Below are 23,195 nucleotides of genomic sequence, written 5' to 3'. Positions count from 1 at the left end.
GAATACTAACTATAAAATCATATACAATCTACTTCTTACTGGTCATAAACTTGAAACAATCCACACTGCATGTTTATCAGAAAGCTAGGTAGAACAATTGACTTATAATTATTGATGTACAAATTACTATTTAATTTGGCCTTACAATTCGACTTGGTCCTTTGTTTTATTATTGATATGTATAACATTGCTATTCTCATTTATTTTCCAACGGTTTAACATGCTCTATTTTGTTGTAGCTAGGAAACATTTGAAATTATTGAATACAATTTTTGTTAGTAATGACATAAATTAAGCATTATAGTATTAACATATTAAAACATTTAAAAAAAAATATTTAAGTCAATAAAATAAAATGCATTCTTGTAAATTAAGTCTTTTATTTGCTTAGATTAAGTGATTCTTATTAAAACTAGAATAATTAAGATGGTGTCATTATATAAAATTGTGTAGGTAAAGAAATGTCCTATAATAATAAAATTGCTGTCTTAACTTATATTTGCAGAGAAATTGTTGGCCATGTTATAGCCGAACTAAATAAAACTAATGTAAACAAGGCAATGCATGGGAAAGTTTTTGAGGCCTTTTGGAAGACAATACAGACAACGCTGCCAGGTAATGATTTATTAGACACATGACACGTATTATCTTAACTTAAAACATATTTGATCATTTGCCTAAAAAATATAACCTACTTGAGACAACAAACAGACCTAGTCCAATGTAATAATTAGCCAAGTTATCTGCTTGACAAAATCATCATTAGGAATAGGTATTTGTTATATTAAATTATATCCATTTGTTCACATCAGTATCTTTGCAAAACATTTGAAGAGCAAACTGTATATGTCCTACTTTTAAAGCATTTAAGCACCTATGTAACATATACAATTTTTGAACGAATATCTAGAAAAGGCAGTTTTTCAAAATCAGTATAATATTTCATTATTTTTTTCATTGAAATGGTTTACGAATGGATCCTTTCTTTCTGTGCGTAGATTTGAAACTGCCATCATCATTAACTTTACGCCCCCGTTTTTTCAGAACACACTTTCGGCTTACTGAATAGTCATGATCAGTTTTTGGACTTTTGGATTTTCTGCTTGGAAACAGCGGTTGCTGCTTTCGCTTTCTTGTTGTTTTGGAAAAGTTGGTTGTCTTACAAATATGTAATGCCGTTGTGAGTGCTTGACAAATAGCTTTCTTTTTTTTCACGTCAATTGTCTGGAAATTTTTATTGTTTACATATAAATTGATTTCCTCAATTTTTCTTTTAATAGCCTGGTCGGTTGTTTCTTTGTCTTCAATTAATTGTTGTTTTGTTTCATCAATTGAGGTAGACTCTATGTCAGGTGATGGAACTACCAGTTTTGCTACCATCACACAAACACAATGTTTACCATGGCTATTGGCAAAACATGTACATTTGAAAGAGGTCAAATTAACAACTGATACATTTCCCAATCTTGACAAAACCTCTACCTGGTTGTTATCTCTGTCATAAAAATATTGTTCTGCATTTAATACATCCATTGCTTCTGATCTGCGCTCTACAGTAAGGTCGATGTTCCTTTTAGAAGCAATCAATTCAGCTAAATGAACATGCTTACACATTCCTGAAAAATAGTAGAGAATGGAACATAAATAACTTGTACCTTTATGGTTCACTTTCAATTGTACAAACTTTAAACAAAACCACTAATGAACGTTGAGTAAAGATTTACTTAAATTGGATCGCATTGTTTTAGAAAATTTGATGAGGAAAATGATTATTTGCACTTGTATAACCTGATGACGGTTGATAATGCCTTGTTGGAAGACAAAAACAATCAAAACCGAGGAGACTCATAAAACCATAAGACATTTACAACAACAGTAAAAAACGATAATAAACAACACGAATTCCACTGAATACCTGAAGTGAAATTAGGTGCTTTAGAAGGATAAGCATTTCCGGGAACCATATACGGTACCCGAAATTAATAATCTTGATTTCAACAATTCATACTTGATGGTGTACTTTTAAACATTGTTGGACTGACTTAAGATGCTAAAAAAATACCTCTTGTTGTTGCTGCTGGACAATTGCACACTTCATTGACAATGTCCACATTATAAATCGTCCAAAATGCTGTCTGTGATGGAACAGTGCATTCTGTGGATGAAGTCCATTGCACAGTTTGGTCGAGTCCTGCCTTGAGCATATTCTCTGCTGTCAATTTACTTTTGTCTCCTCTTTGTCCTCCCATATTTTTCAGGCGACCAATCTTTGCGAGTTCATCCAGATAGCTAAAATTACGATGTTTTTTTTAATTTATTTTTGGTTATGAAAACATAATTCAAAGATCTAATAATAAATTATTTCTTAAAAAATTGAATTCACAGTATTTAATATTCAATGTATTTGCATCTTAAATTAAAATGATCTTTCTAATTTCAGACGATTCAAGTGAACGATAAGAAGAACAGGATTGTGACAAATTTAAACTTACTTACTCATAAAACATAGTTACATTTCCATGGAGAAGGAGTAGTAAGTCCTCTACTCTGCTATTGGCATACCCACCAAGGAAATGGTATTTCATGCCCAGGAAAAACCTGAAAATGACAAAATGTTAAGGACTTTGAATTTATGATTTATATTTGAATGTACAAATAGAAAGTACATAAAATATTAATGTGTTAACATTTGAATGTCATAAGTAGCATTATATTTTTTTGTTTTAATATCCTCATACACATCAGGTTTTGCTAGACTACATTTTTTCATTTTGTCTGCTTTTATGTAATTATCGACTTGCATTGACAATTATGATATTTGTATTAAATTTGCATAACCCTATCATGAAAGAACGGCAAAAATCCTCTCCATATAGTTAAAAATTGTAAAGTTTATATCATGCTATGTCTTTGGTTACCCATGAAGAAGTAGGATTTAGACAAAGTGTAATACTTTTTATAAATCAGGTCATAAAAACAGAGACAGTTCAGAAAATTTATCCCCAAAATAAAATATACTTAGTTACTATTATCAAACAGATGATAATTAGATGATGCTTAAAATTTCGATCTTGTAAAATATAAGGTGTATAGTAATACAATGTATTAATAACCTTTCAACTAAGTTATTTGTATCTTGATCTTCATGAAAAAAATGTCTTCCATAGTTGGCCCATCGACATCCCCACTTGTCAGTACACCAGTTGTCTAACAAGTAGTCTGCTATTTGTTTGGAAGGCATTTTCTCTTGCAACATTTTAACTTTTTGAGAAAAGTCTTCTTTCTGATGAAAAATTATATTGACACATTTCTTTTGAGTATAAAATCAGATTTTATAGATTAAACACGCGTGTACTCATAAGCATTGTATATTTATAGGTAAGATCTTTAAATCGCATTAAGCAACTATTTGTACTTTCTAAATTATTTTACTGCTTTAATTCAATAGAGATTCATTTCTATATGTTTCAGTGGTTTTTTTTTCATCTTTTATCAACCAAAATTCATTGATTGTATTTTTTATTATTATTATTATTGCGTTTTAATTGACTCTATTTGAAAAATCTTGTTGATATGATTTTGATATTAAAACAATTACAATGTTGGAAAAGGAGAAAAAGATCCCACTGAGGTTTCATTTCTACAGGGATTTTTCTTATAATATAAACATATCAATAACCAATCGTGTTTCATTGTGAGGCAACACACTCGTGATTAATTTTTTAACAATGTTTCACATCCTCTGCATATAAAACTGTTATTATCAGAAGCAGGTCAAGTTATACTATGTAAATTAACATTCACCTAGTACATATTAAATATTCGAATACATTATTTGAATTTGTCAGGACCAACTCAAAATTATTGACCAATTTAAAAATTATTATATTTCACTGTGGTATCATAGGTTCATTATATTTTATTTGTCTTAACTATCACGTTTGATTACCTTGGTACATATTTTCATAGTTCTAATATAGTCAATAACTTTTTTTCTGGTATGTGCGTGCATGGGTCCTGATACACCAGATTCTTTTTTATTCAAAAATCTGTACACAGCCTGTAAATCAAATCATTTATATTTAGTTCATGTCTTAAAGATTCTTGATAATAATAATTAAACATTGTCTTGAATATATCATGACTAATTATTTTTCAACAAGATAATATTTGATCTATGAAAGTATTAATGCGAAAGAGTCTATTTATTAATTCAAAACTGACCTCAAGCTTATAAACACAAAAAAAAGATATAAAATGTTAAATCCAATGCAATTAATACTTATTGATCCAAAAGAGTGAAACTTCACAGAATAACTCTCATTTAATAACTGATTTTTTTCCCATAAAGAATAAGGTAAAATGTATGATACATATATTGAATAATATATTACCTGTAAAACATGAAACCAGCAAAGTAAAACAGAGCTGTTTGGGAATACTTCATTAATTGCGCTGATTTCTTTGGTATCTCTGTCTACCATAAAAGATCTAGTAAACAAAATGTAACACTGCAGTATCAACAATCTATATCTTTATCTCATATTGGTTTTATTCTATAATACTATTTGTTAATTTGTAAATAATTATGTAAATTTTTTTTTTTTTATATCAATTAGATTTTTAATTTGTGATTAAAAAATTTGGAAACAAGCCTAAAAAAGCTTTAATTATTATGTTATGTATAAACCTGACTATGCTTTAATCTTAAATGCTTTGGTTTTAAAGCCTTGCTATAGATCACACTCAAAAGATTTTAAGGAAATTGATGTTTTTGTAAGTTTCATTAGTCCATTAGAAAAATATTATTATGCAAAAATTATTTATCTAATATTCTTTGCCAAAATTCAACTGAAATTATTGTGGACCTTAATTGTATTAATTTTGATATGCATGAAAAAATGTTTCTTTAGATGAATCTTTCATAGCATTGTCTATTTGTCATTTCAAATAACTATCACTGCACGAATATGTGAATAATGTCATAGTTTAACCTGTAATTTTTACAGCCAAATTAATTAAAACATATAATTGAATGGTATTTATTTATCTTTTATATCCATATCAGATTTGATGTTGACTCCGAATAATGTTACTAATTGTAAACAAATAATAAGACGAAAATGAAAAGTGTTAATAAGCAATGATATTGAATTCGAAATATTGTCAACCTTGATACCCACAAACCTTGGACGGAAATCAAATCCATGATTTTCAGCTGTAGTCTTCAGAGATCTCAGAAATATTTTGACAACTTCACCAGTATCATCTGACGAGATACAGTACGAAAGAGGAGTGCCTCGGCCTTGCTGTTCATCTCTTGCAACAAGAGCATAGAATGAATAACCATAGGCAGTTAATCCTTAAAACAAACAAAAAACATGTTGTAAGTTTATTGTCACACAGTTCAATTCTTTTAAACGTATCAATATTTTAAATTGAAATTTCCATGATTATATACAAGTATATACCTTTATATGTAGCATCTAAAAACACCACATTTTCTGCTAGTTTCACCATTCTTTTTCTTTGTGCTTCATTCTGGTAAATAATTACTAATGGCTGTACTCCCCTACAATGTAAATGTTACATATTTAATGACCAAAAGTATGAGTATGAATTATATATTTTATGTTGAAATCATGTCCATTTAATGGAAAAGAAGACGACAAACTAGCTACATTGTACTCATATTAAATAACCTCTATTAAAACTGAAAAAGACAAAAATGTAAAATATATTGACAAAATATATGACTTGTGAACAAGTGTAGCACTAAAAACACTCAAAAGGATAAAAACCAAAAATACAAATCATCTATTATGAGAAGTCAGATATACGTTCAGTCTACAGAAAACTCATCTGTACAGCTCTCATTGAAACATTTTACAGACAAAATCATATACGAAATTGGACAGACGAGTACTATAAAAACTATTTGAACATAAGGCAATCCAGTCATGTCTGAAGAACAAAACAGGGTATCAATCAGTAATTTCAGAATTACTCTTTATCAGCATTATGCTTATATCAGTTATTAAAATTTACAAAAGTACATTATTATATAAGAATAATTACTCTTTCAATTCTTGGTAGAAAATTATCTCTTCCTTCAGTATTTGTGTGCATAGCTCGTGTACAGCTACAGCATCATTCTGGTGAATTCTAAAACAAATGAGGAAATATCATAGATCAATACCAGTACTGACATATACAAAATCAATGTCAACAGTACATCTGTATAATTTGACCAGAAAACACCAAAGTTAATTTACTGTGTAAAGTGCATGTTTACAATCAGATTGGTAAAAAGATTAAAATGGTGAATAAAGTAATGATTTTAACAGACGAACCATTGGGTTTGCAAACAGTGCATCAGTTTAAAGAACCACAAATCAAAGGCTGTATCTATAAATGTGATGGAGGTAACCAACGTCATTTCCAGTGTAAGGTACTAAATACCAAATGCTCTTTAAATTTCACTTTACTAAAGTATGTAGATGTAACAAGACGGAACCAAGGATATACTTTGTGTAAAGCTATCATTTTTTTTTAAATTGTCCAGATGTGACCAAAGTTGCGGTGAACAGTGGTAACCAAAGTCAATATATGTGTACGGTTTCAAAAGGGATATAGATTATATACATATCTAAAATAGACATAGGAAACACAAGTATGATTAAGGTAGCCCTAGTCAATACCTGTGTATCATTATATATATGTTTCAGGTGACCAAAGTTAACAAAATGGTGAAAAGTGATTATCAAATTCTACAAACATTTAAGGGTACAAGTGGCGACCCAGGTCCATATATGTGTTCATTAACCAGAGGTTACCAAAGTCTGTATATGTTAAGTGTTATCAGAGGTAGCAAAGTCTTTGTCAATATTAAGATTTGGTTCAAGTTATCAGAGGTAACTGAAGTCCGGATAATGTGTTATTTTTCGATGACTGGATACGTAGAGACAAATATAAAAAAGAAGATGTGGTTCGATGACTGGATACGTAGAGACAAATATAAAAAAGAAGATATGGTATGATTACCAATGAGACAACTATCCACAAAAGACCAAAAATGACACAAACATTAACAACTATAGGTCACCATACGGCCTTCAACAATGAGCCTGTTTCTTTGGATTTTTTAGAAGAACAAAGTAGTAAGTACATATTTTAAGTAAATCTTTTGATTATGTTTTGATACCTTTTATCCATTTTGTAACGTTGACATATATTCTTAATGTCAACTGGTGTCAGATAGTATCTTCTATCGTGCACATCAAAATGCCCTTGATCTCTAGCCCATTTCCATGCTTTGCACAATATTTCCATGGGTTTTTTCCCCTATTGATAATGAAATAAAATTAAATTCGTGTCAATTACAATTAATTTCAAATTTAGTTAAAATCTTTTTGAGCTTAAGGATTTTTTCAAATCAACACAAAATATGTCGTTGTATCAATATATGTCATTGTAAAAATATATGTCTTCTAGAATATTTTATCATCAATGCTATTCAGCTTTAAACTGGTTTTTTCATTAAAATATTTCATACAAGCGTCCGATATTTATGTAAATGCATTAAATGACTCTCTGGCAAGCCAATTTTATCCTAATCATTTTATTTTTGATTTATTTCAACCTATTCATTCATTATAATCTTTGCAAATTATGAAAAAATGTGCCGGAAGACAAACACAGACATCGAAAAGAACAGAATGGTTGAGAAAATATTAAACTCCAATAATGTCAGCATACACAATTTTTATTATCATTTTGTTTATAAGAGTGCCAGCAACTTATAATTGAAAAATAAGTCAATTCGTTATGAGCAATAAATTATATATAATACCGACGACATGAATACCTGATCAAGTAAAGCATCTATATAAAGCAGTAAGCTGTGATCTGGGCGAGATTGGTGTTTTTCCTCTTTTATCTGTAAACTGTGTCCATTGTGTTTTAGTTGTTGCCGAATTATTACTGCTTTTTTACTCAAATGGGTCAAAAATCTGTGTAAGAAGATATTAACATGCCCTTTAATGATTTTTTTTACATGTACAACGTCACTGGTTAGTACTGTTTTGCCAAACGTATCATTATTATATTTATTACAACAGCTTGTAAGCAATATTTAAGATCTATCGGACTTGAAGAAAAGGATTATTTTTTCTAAAAATATGTGTAAGGCTACTTCGAATAACTGCTATGGTTGTTGTGTTCTCCTTGTAAATTGATAACTTATCATCAAAATGATATATACCAAATTCTATATAATTTGATACAGGGATTCTCTATATAATAATTTCAACCATGACAGGGTGTATTGACCCGCTCATCACATGAAATGTCAGGTAAACTAGCCAGAAACTCATGAATGGTGTATGCCCGGTGAATACCTGTTTAAATGTGTTTGGTTTAGTAATATGATAAATGCATTTAATTCCCACTCTCAAGACACGGACAAAAGGTTGTTTAACTACAACAAGGATGTTAGGATCAATAAATAATGATGTTCAAACGCTTAAAAGTTATAAATTAATTTATAGTTTTGCATCATAAAAGAAAAGTAAAAGAGATAAATGAATATTACATTAACATAACATACTGGAATGACACATATGCCTGACAATTATTTGCCCTGGTATTCAAAGGACCTGTTTTTTTTCCTCTTGGTTTATTACATCTAAAAAAAACATGATAAAATTTAAACAAATATGCATCTTAACTTTATAGATAACCAAAGAGAAAAATGTTGTGCAATATTTCAGAAAATTCATAGTTCAATACGTTTAAAAGCTTTCGGAACTATCTGTTATTAAAGGCCATACTATAATTACTGTATAAACTATAACACAAAACGTATATTATTGAAAAAAAGCAAGAGAATAACATACAACCAGAAGTCAAGATTATACAACTCATCTCTTTCAAAACTATACCAATATTATTTTCTGTCACAAATGTATCTTTTAACTCAGCATTGTCTTGCAAATTTGATATGCAAGATATGTAAATAGATTCTTTAAGAATGTTTACGATTGTTACTAAAGTTGTTCTCTTTTTCTATTTATTGTTTATTTGGAGAAAAACAAGAGTGGATTTATTTCAAGATAAAATTCCTTTATAGATTATCGACTTAGATGATTAAAGTTACCTTTCACACCTGTATTGCAATGTGGTTTTATTTGCTTTCCTGTGAATAAAATTCCCTGTGATTGTTATATCCATTAAATGCTTGGTTATGACGTCTTCGTTGTCCACTTCATTTCTGTTGAATGATAAGCAAAAACTGAAGCCAAAGTCACAAATGCTAGCTGATAAAACACAACAATATGTTTCAGTGTAATAGTGTGACCAAAAATTCATCCATATATTCAGAAACATTGGAAAGAGTTACACCATAGTATAATAGACTTAAATTGTCCCCCAAAAAATAGAGTTCTTAAAAATGATCCCTTTGTTAATACAGTGATTTTTATATTTTGTAAGACTATTTGAAGTTCAGTAAAATTATTCTGAATAACAAACAGAGTTATTTTTCAATAATCTGAAGGTATATGTTTTGCTGTGATAGATATTTATTTTCTTTTAATTCTATTGAAACCATTAGGTCATAGGAAGAAGGTAGCATATAGAAATTAGTTGATTTCAAAACTATATATTTTCGATTAAAATAAAATTTCCCATACCTTAAACGTCTAACAATGCAATCAGTACCATTTTTCCGTTTTTTGATGAAGGTGGATCTCACAAACTCTACGAATGGCATATCTAGGGTAAGAAAAGCATATGTATTGCTATGTAGTAACACTAGTTTACTTGTTATAAATTTAAAAACAAATGATGACATCGATGAAAAATACCAACAAACGACCTCTGCACAATAAAATTAACGGTACCAATTTTCTTGCACCAGATGCGCATTTCGACAATACATGTCTCTTCAGTGATGCTCGTTGCCAAATTATTTGAAATCCAAAGCTTATATAAAAGATGAAGAGCTATAATCCAAAAGGTCCAAAAAGTATAGCCAAATCCGTGAAAGAAATCAGAGCTTTGCATGAGGGAGATACATTCCTTAATTTATAATAATTTCTAATATTTTGTAACAGCAAATTTTAATAACACAAAAAAATAGTTGCATATAATATATTTGAACGTTTCAACAGGCGCAAACCTGCACATTACACGTAAAACAGCAGTAAAACATTAAAAGAAAAGACGCACTATAAAAGCAAATAATGGAAAATGGCTTAACTCTGACAAAACAATTAACGAGTTACAAAAAATACAATTATAAACATAAGTATACTTCGCGACACAGTATTAATACAATAATTAAACGCATTTGCAGTATAACATAGACGTTACAGTTAATAATAAAAAAGGAGGACACATGATACAACTATTGCGACAAAATGACGTTAGATAAACCACTTTAAATTTCGCATGTAAAGTCAAATTTAAGTATAATAATTTTGTCGTTGGAAGTACGGAGAAATGGAAATAAAATGTGTTTTAAATGCATTGTTGACTTTCGAAAAGCCTTCGATAAAGTCATGCTCATTGGTAGTATCTATAAACTGTAACTTTATAATACAACTAATTATTTTTTATAGAATATTGACGTCTATGTATACTAATGGTAGGTTATGTATAAAAGTGGATGATAAAATGACTTTTACTTTTTATAATAAAATTGAGAATAAAAATGGGGAATGTGTCAAAAAGACAACAACCCGACCGTAGAAAAATACAACAGCAGAAGGTCACCAACAGGTCTTCAATGTAGCGAGACATTCCCGCTAATTATAAGTTATTCAAATCATTTTAAAATCACTGATGATAAGTATGGCTAGTGAACATTTCCGAAGGAACAATATTGTACCTTCAACATCATGTGTCATGTTATAGTTGCTGAGTTCTTCGTTGCACACATCAACAGGAATAAAAAGGTTATCATCATTTGTTGCATGCTTATCATTCGTGTGGTGATCAAGTTTGCCACTGTCACCTAAAATTTGTTGTATAAACGTTACAATTAACAAAAAAACGTAATAATTTATAATTAATACTAGTTTATCTGTTAAAATAAAGCTTTTTTTGCATCTGAATGTATTTGCCAATTAGAAAAACTTTGCCTCTAATGCTGATTGATATCAATGCAGTAATTATGCAATCAAATTATGTAAAGTAAACTTATATAAATATCACATTTACAATACTTCCTTTAATATTTTTCTTTTTCAAAAACAGTCTACAGTGAAAAAACGTAAAACGATTTAAGGTAGATCATTACTGAATTTTTTTCTCAGACATAATTTTCTTATACATAGCCACAATTTAGTAGAAAATCAAAAGAAAAAGGGTGAAAATAAATCTCGTTTTCTTGCGAAAAATGGAAATTTCATTATCATTCCTTTAAAGAAAATTCACCAAATAAGTTATCTTCCGTTAATTAGCTCAGTTGACAAATTGAATCAAACAAAGACTGATAGCCGGTTCTTACAATAACACTTATTTTTTCAATGATATAATGCACTTATTTACATTTATCAAACAAGAGTTTTAAAAATGAATAGCATTTATGTCTCAAAATTTGCAGTTTTAAATAAAGAACTTTGTCGCTTGTGTGCTGCTATTTTACAATTCAAGATGGCGATATACAGATATATAGTGATGATCTACCTAATTCAAAGATATAAGGCTTAAAAATGTGTTCCGTCTACGTAAGACTCATTAGGGTCGCTCCTATCGAAAATGTGAAAATGCCTAATGAAGAACAAAGTTAAAGTAAACTTATTTCATTTCGTTTTGCCAAAAACAATTTGATAAAATATCAAATATATAAATATGGACATTTTACTGATTCTATGGTATTTATCCCTTTCTGAGCACAATATTGATCAACATTTTACCAAACGTGGGTCATTTGATCGAAGTCCTTCCTTAGTCGAAATATAATAATGACGACAAATATTTTGCTCTCCTCTGAATTTTATATAATGACGTCATTGGAATAGGTGATCATGCCCGATGAAGTCAGACAAGAAGAGCATGACTTTTTGTAAATAATCTAAACAAATTATCAAATTTTATTGGAATCATTAGATTAACAGATTCCACAACTATATCTCGTGTTATAAGATATTTCCCAACTATCAACCGTAGACATTATTTTTTTAACATAGATTTACATATGCGTTACTTTAAACTATAACTGTAAAGGTATCTCTTTATGAGAGATAATCATAAATTATATAATTTCTATTATCAGTTACCTTTTGGCTGGAGTGACTGGTAGTGGTTTTCGAAAATGTGCCCAAGAAGAATAGGATTACCGGAAAAACCATCACAACCAGTTACCCAAAGGACACTATCCTCATTATTGGTACTGGGAGAACTGGTGACAATAACTATGTCTCTCTGTAGCATTCTGGACATTCCAATGACCACAACATGGTCTGCGTACTCTCCATTCTGTAACATCCTGTCACAGTAGTCCGGAAAATTGTCTTCAACGAAGTTTTCTAATAACACAATGCCTTGACTGCCCTATTGATTGAAAGAAAGCTACTTACATAAGTCTTTATTAACTACTGTACATTGAAATTGATTAATACAAAACAAATACTTTTATAACTACATTTTATCAAAAATCATCATGATCATAACATACATTTTTTATTTATTTTATTGTTTTTTGTCAATACCTATTATTTAGCATTGTACTATATTAACTGTAAATGATTTATTTAAACATCTGCAGAAAAAAGCATTCTGGTTGATATGAAAGTCTTAACTGATGCTTATTCTTTTATCAGTTTGTAAATCTTTAAATATTAAATTGCATTAATCACAGGTATTACGGGCAGTTACGTCAATTCCAAATTAATATTCTGTCGGAAGTATTTTTGATGGTATTTGTGTGTTAATAGTTTCTTAACTGATTTAAATCATATATTTAAGTTGTGCTGATGCGCCACTAACGTTGCCAACGGTTTTGATTTGTCCCCTGAAAACATGTCCAACTAATTCTTTATGTTTCTGTCCATGGAGGAGTTTGATAATTAGTGAATGTATTTAACAAGTAAATTAGTTTACCTCAAAACTAGGATGTGTTGATATGTAGTTTACAACATTTGTTCTTAATTGTTCGGGAGCAATAACGTCTGCGCCAATTCTATCTAGCTGGCATGTGATTGCTTCATAAAAACAATTCCCATTCCCTGGTGTTTGACCTCTGTATTCTAAGCCATGGGATGAACAGTTCCTCTTAAGTCTCTCAACTATTAATGTTTGTTCCTCGTTTGAAGCTATGGATTGCTTTATAGCAATTTGTAGTTCATCAGGTGTTTGGAATGATTTCCCTTAATATTAGAATATAAGGTTAAAATTTCTTCACTTCAAATTTACAGCTAAATGACATTGTTTATACATACTTATGTGTATTCAATTGTAATAAAAACGTATCATTGAAAATATTACTTGTTTATTCAGGGATCATTTGACAGATTTGTTAAGAGTGATATGATTCTGGGTAAACTCTGAATTTTACAATAAAATATGAATTATGATTCTTTCATTTCTTTGTGAGGTTGTAGACATTCACCTCTTTAGAATTATAAATTAACTTTTTCAGACCTTCTGCTCTGAAATATTTGTATCACAAAAGTCTGACATTTTTGGCTATTCATAAATTTATTCAAAAACAATATTTGACTTTGTTATTCATGATTATTGAAAGCAATGATAATATGCTGGTGGTTGACTGGTTTTGTGTAAATTATTTTGTTTTGAATTAAACAAATAAAATGAAGATACAGAACCAAAAACATTCTAAAATTTGAATGATGGCAGCAACTAGATGCATGTAATTGGTATTGACATTTTGTTTTAGAAAATGTGTGTGTAGGTGTGTATGTGTGTTGGTGTGTGTATGTGTGTTGGTGTGTTGGTGTGTATGTGGGTGTGCTGGTATGTGTGTGTGGGGAGGTAAAAATTTGATATGAATCCTTTCTTTTTACTAATAAAGGGCATCATAAGAAAATTGAAATAAAACACTGATCAGTATTAAGTGAACTGCCAAAGTGTGTTATGTACACTAGTTTTGAGATAATAAACAAATGATAAAGTAAGGAATAAACCGCAAACCAATTCCGTGGAATGATGTTTGTCTTGTTCCCGATTTTGTGTTTATTGTCGTGGCTTTGTCAATTTGGTTATGACAAGTGGATTTGATTAAGTGCCTTTTGAATTTTCTGTTTTTCAGTTTCCAATTTGCGTGCCAACAGATATATTCAACTACAAAAGTCTACAGTATTAGCATAAAAATAACACTACTGTGTTATAAATGTATATCTATAATATAATACAGATAAAGAAATAAATCACCTGATGCTAAGCATATCTTTTCTTTCATCTCATTTGCTTTTTCTGTTAAGGTTTGTGCGTGGCGAAGAATATACTGTTTTGAATTTGTATCACATGCTAAAATGGTAGGGAAATATAATATTTGTGCGTGTAATTTCCTAGAATAAATCATATTTTTTCAATTTGCATATGTACACAAAAAAACAAAAACAGTAACAATTTTCGATTTGTTGGAATAAGATACTAATTTTGAAACACTTTTAAAAAAAATATATACGCAGTCGCTGAGCCATTACAAATTGGCCAAGGATAATTGATCGTAGCTGAATAAAGTTTTAAAACATGAAGAGCATATTATCCATGCCATCGGTCGTTGTAAAATATTTAGCATAAAAGGTCAATCCGTGGTAAAATCAGTATAAATTCAAGCCTAAATGAATTATTTCTCAATTGTATGATCTAAACAGCGTAATCTATACAATACTGTATGAAAAATATCACGACATTTGTGGCGGTTTGGGCATAAATGAGAAAACACAATTCATACCCAATTCTCTGGCTTTTTTCTCCAAAGAGGTTGCCTCAATATATATGGCTTCAATCTGTTTTTTAACTTCTTCCTTTTCTTCATGTCGCAATTCATAGAGGTCTTCCAAATTAAAGTTTTCCAAACCTGTAAGATATGGAAATGGCGGAATAAATAACGATGTTTCAAATATACACCGCGATAATGTATCATAATTTGACATTCCTTAACTATAATTTTGGAATTTGTGCAGTTTTTCTAGTTTTTGAAGTATTTGATTTGTACTATCAACCCTACGTTTCGAATTCTGATTTTAGGAATTGAATATTGGTCTTAATATGACCTCTACTATGATTAATGAAATAATTATGTTTTGAAACTGTAACCATTACCTTCAAAATCGCCTGTTACACCTGTCATATTTCCTCTATTTAATTCACGAACAAAAAACCCTGTAATGAGAATGTGAAATATATCATATTTATTTTTAAAATGTCAACAAAATCTTTTTTTTATTAATTGTATATAACCGGAGAAACCATGAGACCCCTTAAAAGTCATATAATTATATATAGGATGAACAGATTTAACCAAAATGAATTGCAGTTCAGGGTAATAAGAGGTTGCCTAAGACATTATTTGCGTCAGATTACCAAAAGTAAATAAATTATAGGATGGGTATCCAGAGATATCCATAATCATTATCTGTTTATGATGAGCAATATTCATATTCAATATAAATGTTGCGGGAAGTGTTAACCAAATTTAACATCTGGATAGTGTGAAACGAGATAATCGATGCCAATAAAGATTCATTAATTATGAATTGTGACCAGAACCTAAAGTTAATACCTGTGTATGGTGACCAAAGGTAACCACATTCCAAATCTGTAAAGGGTGACCAGAGGTAATTTAAGTAAATATATGTCTACGATGACCGGAGGTAATCTCATTCAATAATATGAAAGGGTTACCCAATTCGAAATCTGTGTAGGGGGGCCAGAGGTAAACATATTTAATATCTGTGTAGAATGACCTGAGTTAACCACATTCAATATCTTTAAAATTAACCAACGATATTCATCTTATGAACTGTCACCATAGTTAACATAAGCCAATTTATTGTAGGGTGACCAAAAATAACCATTTTCAATATCTGTGTAGGATGACCAGAGGTAACCATAGCCAATATCTGTGTGGGTGACCAGAGGTAACCATATGCAATATCTTTGTAAGGTGACCAGAGGTTACCTTAGTCAATATCTGTGTAAGGTGTCCAGAGGTAACCTTATTCAATATCTGTGTAGGGTGACCAGAGGTAACCATATTCACAATTTTGGTAGGGTGACCAGAGATCACCCTATTTAATATCTTTGTAAGTTGACCAGAAGTAACCATATTCAATATTTTTGTACGGTGACCAGAGGTAATCACATTTAACATCTTTGTAGTGTGACCAGAGATTACCAAATTAAACATCTAAGTAGAGTTAATAAAGGTACCTAAATTCAATATTTATGCATGGTGTCTAAAGATAAATAAATGTATATCTGTGTATGGTGACCCGAGGTAACCACATTAAAAAAAAACAATTGCTATATATATTTGTTGACAACGGCTACATAATTTAATATATGTGTACATCGACCAGAAGTGGCTATATTAATTATAAAAGTAGCGCAAAAAGTGTGCACCGAGATAACCATTGCTAACCAAATTCATTATTTATGAATTATAACCATAGGTAACATAAGCCAAATTTTTGTAGATTGACCAAAGGTAACCATAGCCAATATCTGTGTGGGTGACCAGAGGTGACCATGTTCAAATTATGCGTAGAGTGACCAGAGGTAACCATACTTAATATATGTGTAGGGTGACCAGAAGTAACCACATTCAAACTCTTTTTAGATGACCAAAGATAACCATATGCAATATCTGTGCGGGTGACCAGAGGTGACCATGTTCAAATTATGCGTAGAGTGACCAGAGGTAACCATACTTAATATATGTGTAAGGTGACCAGAGGTAACCATATTCAAAATTTTAGTAGGGTGACCAGAGGTAACCATATTCAAAATTTTGGTTGGTTGACCAGAGGTTACTATATTCAATATCTTTGTAGGGTGACCAGAGGTAACCATATTCAATATTTTTGGAGGGTGACCAGAGGTAACCACATTCAACATCTTAGTAGTGTGACCAGAGATTACCAAAATAAACATCTTAGTAGGTTTAATAAAAGTACCTACATTCAATATTTATGCATGGTGTCTAAAGATAAATAATTTTATATATGTGTATGGTGACCCGAGGTATCTACATTAAGAAAAGGCAATTGCTATATATTTTTGTTGACAATGGCAACATAATTTAATATATGTGTACATCGACCAGAAGTTGCTATATTAATAATAAAAGTAGCGTAAAAAGTGTGAACCGGGATAACCGATGCTAACCAAATACATTATTTATGAATTGTAACCATAGGTAACATAAGCCAATTTATTGTAGGTTGACCAGAGGTTACCATTTTCAATATCTGTGTAGAGTAACAAGAGCTAACCATACTCAATATATTTGTAGGGTGACCAGAAGTAACCACAATCAATATCTTTTTAGATGACAAAAAAAACCATATCCAATATCTTTGTTAGGTGACCAGAGGTAACCATATTCAAAGTTTTGGTAAGGTGACCAGAGGTTACCATGTTCAAAATATGTGTAGGGTGACCAGAGGTAACCATAGTCAATATATGTGTAGGGAGACCAGAGGTTACCACATATAATATCTTTTTAGGTGACCAAAGATAACCATATGCAATATCTTTGTAAAATGACCAGAGTTAACCTTATTCAATATCTGTGTAGGGTGACCAGAAGTAACCATATTCAAAGTTTTGGTTGGGTGACCAAAGGTAACCTTTTTCAATATATGTGTAGGGTGACCAGAGGTTACCACATTCAAAAAAGGCAATTGCTATATATATATGTGTGTGTTGACAATGGCAACATAATTCAATGTATGTGTACAGCGACCAGAAGTTGCTATATTAATTATAAAAGTAGCGCAAAAGTGTGAACCGGGATAACAGATGCTAACCAAATACATTATTTATGAATTGTAACCATAGGTAACATAAGCCAATTTATTGTAGGTTGACCAGAGGTTACCATTTTCAATATCTGTGTAGAGTAACAAGAGCTAACCATACTCAATATTTTGTAGGGTGACCAGAAGTAACCACAATCAATATCTTTTTAGATGACAAAAAAAACCATATCCAATATCTTTGTTAGGTGACCAGAGGTAACCATATTCAAAGTTTTGGTAAGGTGACCAGAGGTTACCATGTTCAAAACATGTGTAGGGTGACCAGAGGTAACCATAGTCAATATATGTGTAAGGAGACCAGAGGTTACCACATATAATATCTTTTTAGGTGACCAAAGATAACCATGTGCAATATCTTTGTAAAGTGACCAGAGGTAACCTTATTCAATATCTGTGTAGGGTGACCAGAGGTAACCATATTTAAAGTTTTGGTTGGGTGACCAGAAGTAACCTTATCCAATATATGTGTAGGGTGCACCGTGACCAGAGGTAACCATATTCAAAGTTTTGGTTGGGTGACCAGAGGTAACCTTATTCAATATCTGTGTAGGGTGACCAGAGGTAACCATATTCAAAGTTTTGGTTGGGTGACCAGAGGTCACCCTATTCAATATCTTTGTAGGGCGACCAGAGGTAACCATATTCAATATCTTTGGAGGGTGACCAGAGGTAACCACATTCATCATCTTGGCAGTGTGACCAGAGATTACCAAAATAAACAGCTTACTAGTAGGTTTAATAAAGGTATCTACATTCAATATTTATGTATGGTGTCTAAAGATAAATAACTTTATATCTGTGTATGGCGACCCGAGGTTACCACATTCAAAAAAGGCAATTGCTATATATATGTGTGTGTGTTGACAATGGCAACATAATTCAATGTATGTGTACAGCGACCAGAAGTTGCTATATTAATTATAAAAGTAGCGCAAAGTGTGAACCGGGATAACAGATGCTAACTAAATACATTATTTATGAATTGTAACCATAGGTAACATAAGCCAATTTATTGTAGGTTGACCAGAGGTTACCATTGTCAATATCTGTGTAGAGTAACAAGAGCTAACCATACTCAATATTTTGTAGGGTGACCAGAAGTAACCACAATCAATATCTTTTTAGATGACAAAAAAAACCATATCCAATATCTTTGTTAGGTGACCAGAGGTAACCATATTCAAAGTTTTGGTAAGGTGACCAGAGGTTACCATGTTCAAAATATGTGTAGGGTGACCAGAGGTAACCATAGTCAATATATGTGTAGGGAGACCAGAGGTTACCACATATAATATCTTTTTAGGTGACCAAAGATAACCATATGCAATATCTTTGTAAAGTGACCAGAGGTAACCTTATTCAATATTTGTGTAGGGTGACCAGAGGTAACCATATTTAAAGTTTTGGTTGAGTGACCAGAAGTAACATTATTCAATATATGTGTAGGGTGACCAGAGGTAACCATATTCAAAGTTTTGGTTGGGTGACCAGAGGTAACCTTATTCAATATCTGTGTAGGGTGACCAGAGGTAACCATATTCAAAGTTTTAGTTGGGTGACCAGAGGTAACCTTATTCAATATCTGTGTAGGGTGACCAGAGGTAACCATATTCAAAGTTTTGGTTGGGTGACCAGAGGTCACCCTATTCAATATCTTTGTAGGGTGACCAGAGGTAACCATATTCAATATCTTTGGAGGGTGACCAGAGGTAACCATATTTAAAGTTTTGGTTGGGTGACCAGAAGTAATCTTATTCAATATATGTGTAGGGTGACCAGAGGTAACCATATTTAAAGTTTTGGTTGGGTGAACAGAAGTAACCTTATTCAATATATGTGTAGGGTGACCAGAGGTAACCATATTCAAAGTTTTGGTTGGGTGACCAGAGGTAACCATATTCAATATCTTTGGAGGGTGACAAGAGGTTACCACATTCATCATCTTGGCAGTGTGACCAGAGATTACCAAAATAAACAGCTTACTAGTAGGTTTAATAAAGGTATCTACATTCAATATTTAAGTATGGTGTCTAAAGATAAATAACTTTATATCTGTGTATGGCGACCCGAGGTTACCACATTCAAAAAAGGCAATTGCTATATATATATGTGTGTGTTGACAATGGCAATATAATTCAATGTATGTGTACAGCGACCAGAAGTTGCTATATTAATTATAAAAGTAGCGCAAAAGTGTGAACCGGGATAACCGATGCTTACCAAATTCATTATTTATGAATTGTAACCATAGGTAATATAAGCCAATTTAATGTAGGTTGACCAGAGGTAACCATTTTCAATATCTGTAATTGTTTACCAGAGGTTACCTTTTTCAATATTTGTGTACGTTGATCAGAGGTTACCACGTTCAATTTATGACCGAAGTTTACAAAATTAAATATTTAAGTAGGCTAACTATAGGTAACCAAATTAAATATTTATGCACGGTGACTAGAGGTAATCAAGTTTTCTATCTGTGTAAGATAAGAGGTAACCACATTCAAAATATGTGAAGGGTGACCAGAGGTAACCCAATTCAGTATTTGTGTAGGGTAACTTGAGGTATTTAAAGTTCATATATGTATAGGGTGACCAGAGGTCACCAAATTCAATATTTTAGTAATTTATGTATGATTAATCATATTAAAACTCTTGCACAGTCATCAGTACATTTTCATTATTACCGGACTTAAGAAAGAACTCACACGATGGGAGCGTTCAAGACATGATTAAGAAGATTCCTGTTGTTCCTTACTTTTTTAATGTTGTTGTAAATTTCTTTTGGTATATCTGTTTACTCCTTGGTTTTGATTGTATTTGTCTTAGTAGGGTGACCAGAGATTACCAAAATCAAGACATATTTAGGGTAACAAGAGGTAGTTAAAGCCAGTATATAGGTTTTGAAACCGAACATAACTCAATTAAAAGTATTTGAAAGATGTCCAGATATAACCGTGATCATTATCTGTGTAGGATGGCAAGTTTATAACTAATTCAAACATCTGTGTTGGGTGACCAGAGGTTTCCATATTCAGTATATGTGAAGGGTGACCAGAGGTAACCATATGCAATATCTTTGTAAGATGACTAGAGGTAACCTTATTCAATATATGTGTAGGGTGACCAGAAAGAACCATATTCAAAATTTTGGTAGGGTGACCAGAGGTCACCATATTCAATATCTTTGTAGGGTGCCCAGAGGTAACCATATTCAACATCATTGTAGAGTGATTAGGGTTAACCATATACAACATCTTGGTAGGGTGTCCATATATTACCAAATTAAACATCTAAGTAGGGTTATTAAAGTTAAATAAATTCAATAGTTATGCACAGTGTCTAAAGATAAAAAATAGAATATATGTGTAGGGTGACCAGAGGTCACCACAATTAATTATGTAAAAGGTGACAAGGTGCAACAAAATTCAATATCTGTGAAGGCTTGCCGGGTTGACAAGAGGTAACCAAATTCAATATCTTATAATGTTTATTGCAATTCAATACATGTGTTCGGTGACCAGAGGTCACCACAATAATTAATTATGTAAAAGGTGACAAGATGTATAGAAATTCAATATCTGTTTAAGGGCCATTCAATATCTATATCTGTGTCAATTAATTAGAAGAACCACTGTAAATTTATCTGCAAAGGAAGTAAGGTTAATAAAGTTACTATGCATTTTGTATCAAATGACCAGTGTAACTGTATGCACTATTATTTTCTGTATAGGGTGACCAGAGGTAACCAATGGCAGTTTAAAGGTACCCGAGTTCGAGGCATACCATCTTTTTAGTTATATTTCATGAGAGTGCAATATAGGCCATTAGGTTATTTTTTTTTCTGAAAAATAAGCCATATCACTCGTTAATAGAGTTACAGATGAATCTTCTTTGCATTTTCAATTGTTTGTTTTGAGTGAATCATTATGATTATTGATTATTTGTGTATTATTTTTTACTTTTTGTACCTCTCTCAACAGTATCCTTTGAAATATGGTGATTCCAGAACTTTGCATTCAGCTCATATCCGTATTGTATAACAGCAATTATAAACTGAGTATGCTGCACTGAGTATCCCCTTAGTAACGTACTTTCACTTTAAACCGGAAATCATGTACTATTTTTTGTCGCGTATAGACTCAATTTTAACCGTTTCTGTTCAGGTGACCAGTGGGCACCGTTCAGCGTAACTATTATCCTTGTGCCTATCATTTACAGTTCCTGTGTCAACATGAAGTTGTAAAAGTTTGACAATGACGGTGTGATTAACATTGAAATGGTTACCTATGCTCCTATAGTGCTCCTACCGGCATTTGACATGCCAATTGCTTGCCAACGTTCAGTCACAGATAACTTACGCCTTGCCATATTACGCAATTACTTGATAAAGGTCAAATTTCACCTGTACGCGGGACCATAGGAAGATGATTTAAAGGTATCGAAACAGTGTATTTGTAAAAGTGCAGATGACCTTTAATAAAAAGTTGCTTGACGGGTTTATCGGTGTTCAATCTTTTAGGTCGTAATGAATTTTCTTAGTGTATGTTAAAGGCAATTCATTACACCAAACATTAATAATTTGTTCGCAATAGTTAAAAAAAATATTGCCAGTTATATTTAGGTGGTACTTAACTTTTGGCGGACTGTATATAAAAAAACAAGAGTCCCCTGTCCTTAGTTCTTGTTTAAAAAATGACCCTAAGCCTTCTATTTCTTTTGAGGTTGATGGGCAAAGAAGATATTTAACTTTCTCATTTTCTTGCTAGGACATAAAATCTGGCATATGTTTATCTACATTTCCTAAAATGTTATCTCTTAGTTTAGAATTTTTTTACAGTCTAAAAATAAAGTGAGCTTCATCCTCCAATGTATTACAGGATGGGCATAGTTTTTTTTCTCTAGGTATTTTTAAATGTCTTCCATTTTCTATCAATAAATTATGGTCGCTATTTCTCATTTTTGTTATGTTACTCCTCTTTTCAAAAGACTTACAGTTTAAGTAATTTTCCATTTCTAAATTTTGCTTCAAACTTTTATATAAATATACTTTACTTTTTTTATCTATTTTTTCAAATTTTTGTTCAAATATATTTTTTCAGAAATTTAAAAATTGGTGTTTTAAGGTTTGTTTTTTTATTTAACAACTTTGAGTAATTTTTTCCTTTGTTTCCCTTAAGA

The 23,195-nt window shown here is 31.3% G+C and overlaps 1 protein-coding gene across 1 annotated transcript; it reads right to left on the bottom strand.

Annotated features, from left to right (window-relative positions):
• Nucleotides 1-609: 609 nt before the first annotated feature.
• LOC127712818 (uncharacterized) lies at nt 610-15,027 on the bottom strand. The gene is made up of 19 exons (XM_052219426.1): nt 14,924-15,027; nt 14,398-14,493; nt 13,108-13,373; nt 12,285-12,558; nt 10,892-11,017; nt 9,693-9,774; nt 9,158-9,271; nt 8,609-8,686; nt 7,868-8,012; nt 7,205-7,344; nt 6,079-6,165; nt 5,472-5,572; nt 5,188-5,362; nt 4,395-4,491; nt 3,950-4,060; nt 3,114-3,283; nt 2,497-2,598; nt 2,063-2,289; nt 610-1,616 (listed from the first exon to the last, which is right to left on the bottom strand). Exons 2-19 carry the CDS (start codon nt 14,423-14,425, stop codon nt 955-957), a joined length of 2,985 nt encoding a protein of 994 aa, XP_052075386.1. The 5' UTR covers nt 14,426-14,493; nt 14,924-15,027; the 3' UTR covers nt 610-954.
• Between the last annotated feature and the right edge of the window lie 8,168 nt (nt 15,028-23,195).

Source organism: Mytilus californianus, unplaced genomic scaffold, assembly GCF_021869535.1.
Source record: "Mytilus californianus isolate M0D057914Y unplaced genomic scaffold, xbMytCali1.0.p SCAF_8, whole genome shotgun sequence".
Lineage (NCBI taxonomy): Eukaryota > Metazoa > Mollusca > Bivalvia > Mytilida > Mytilidae > Mytilus > Mytilus californianus.
The sequence above is the reverse complement of the archived record's forward strand: the minus strand, read 5'-3'. Positions and strand labels throughout refer to the sequence as shown.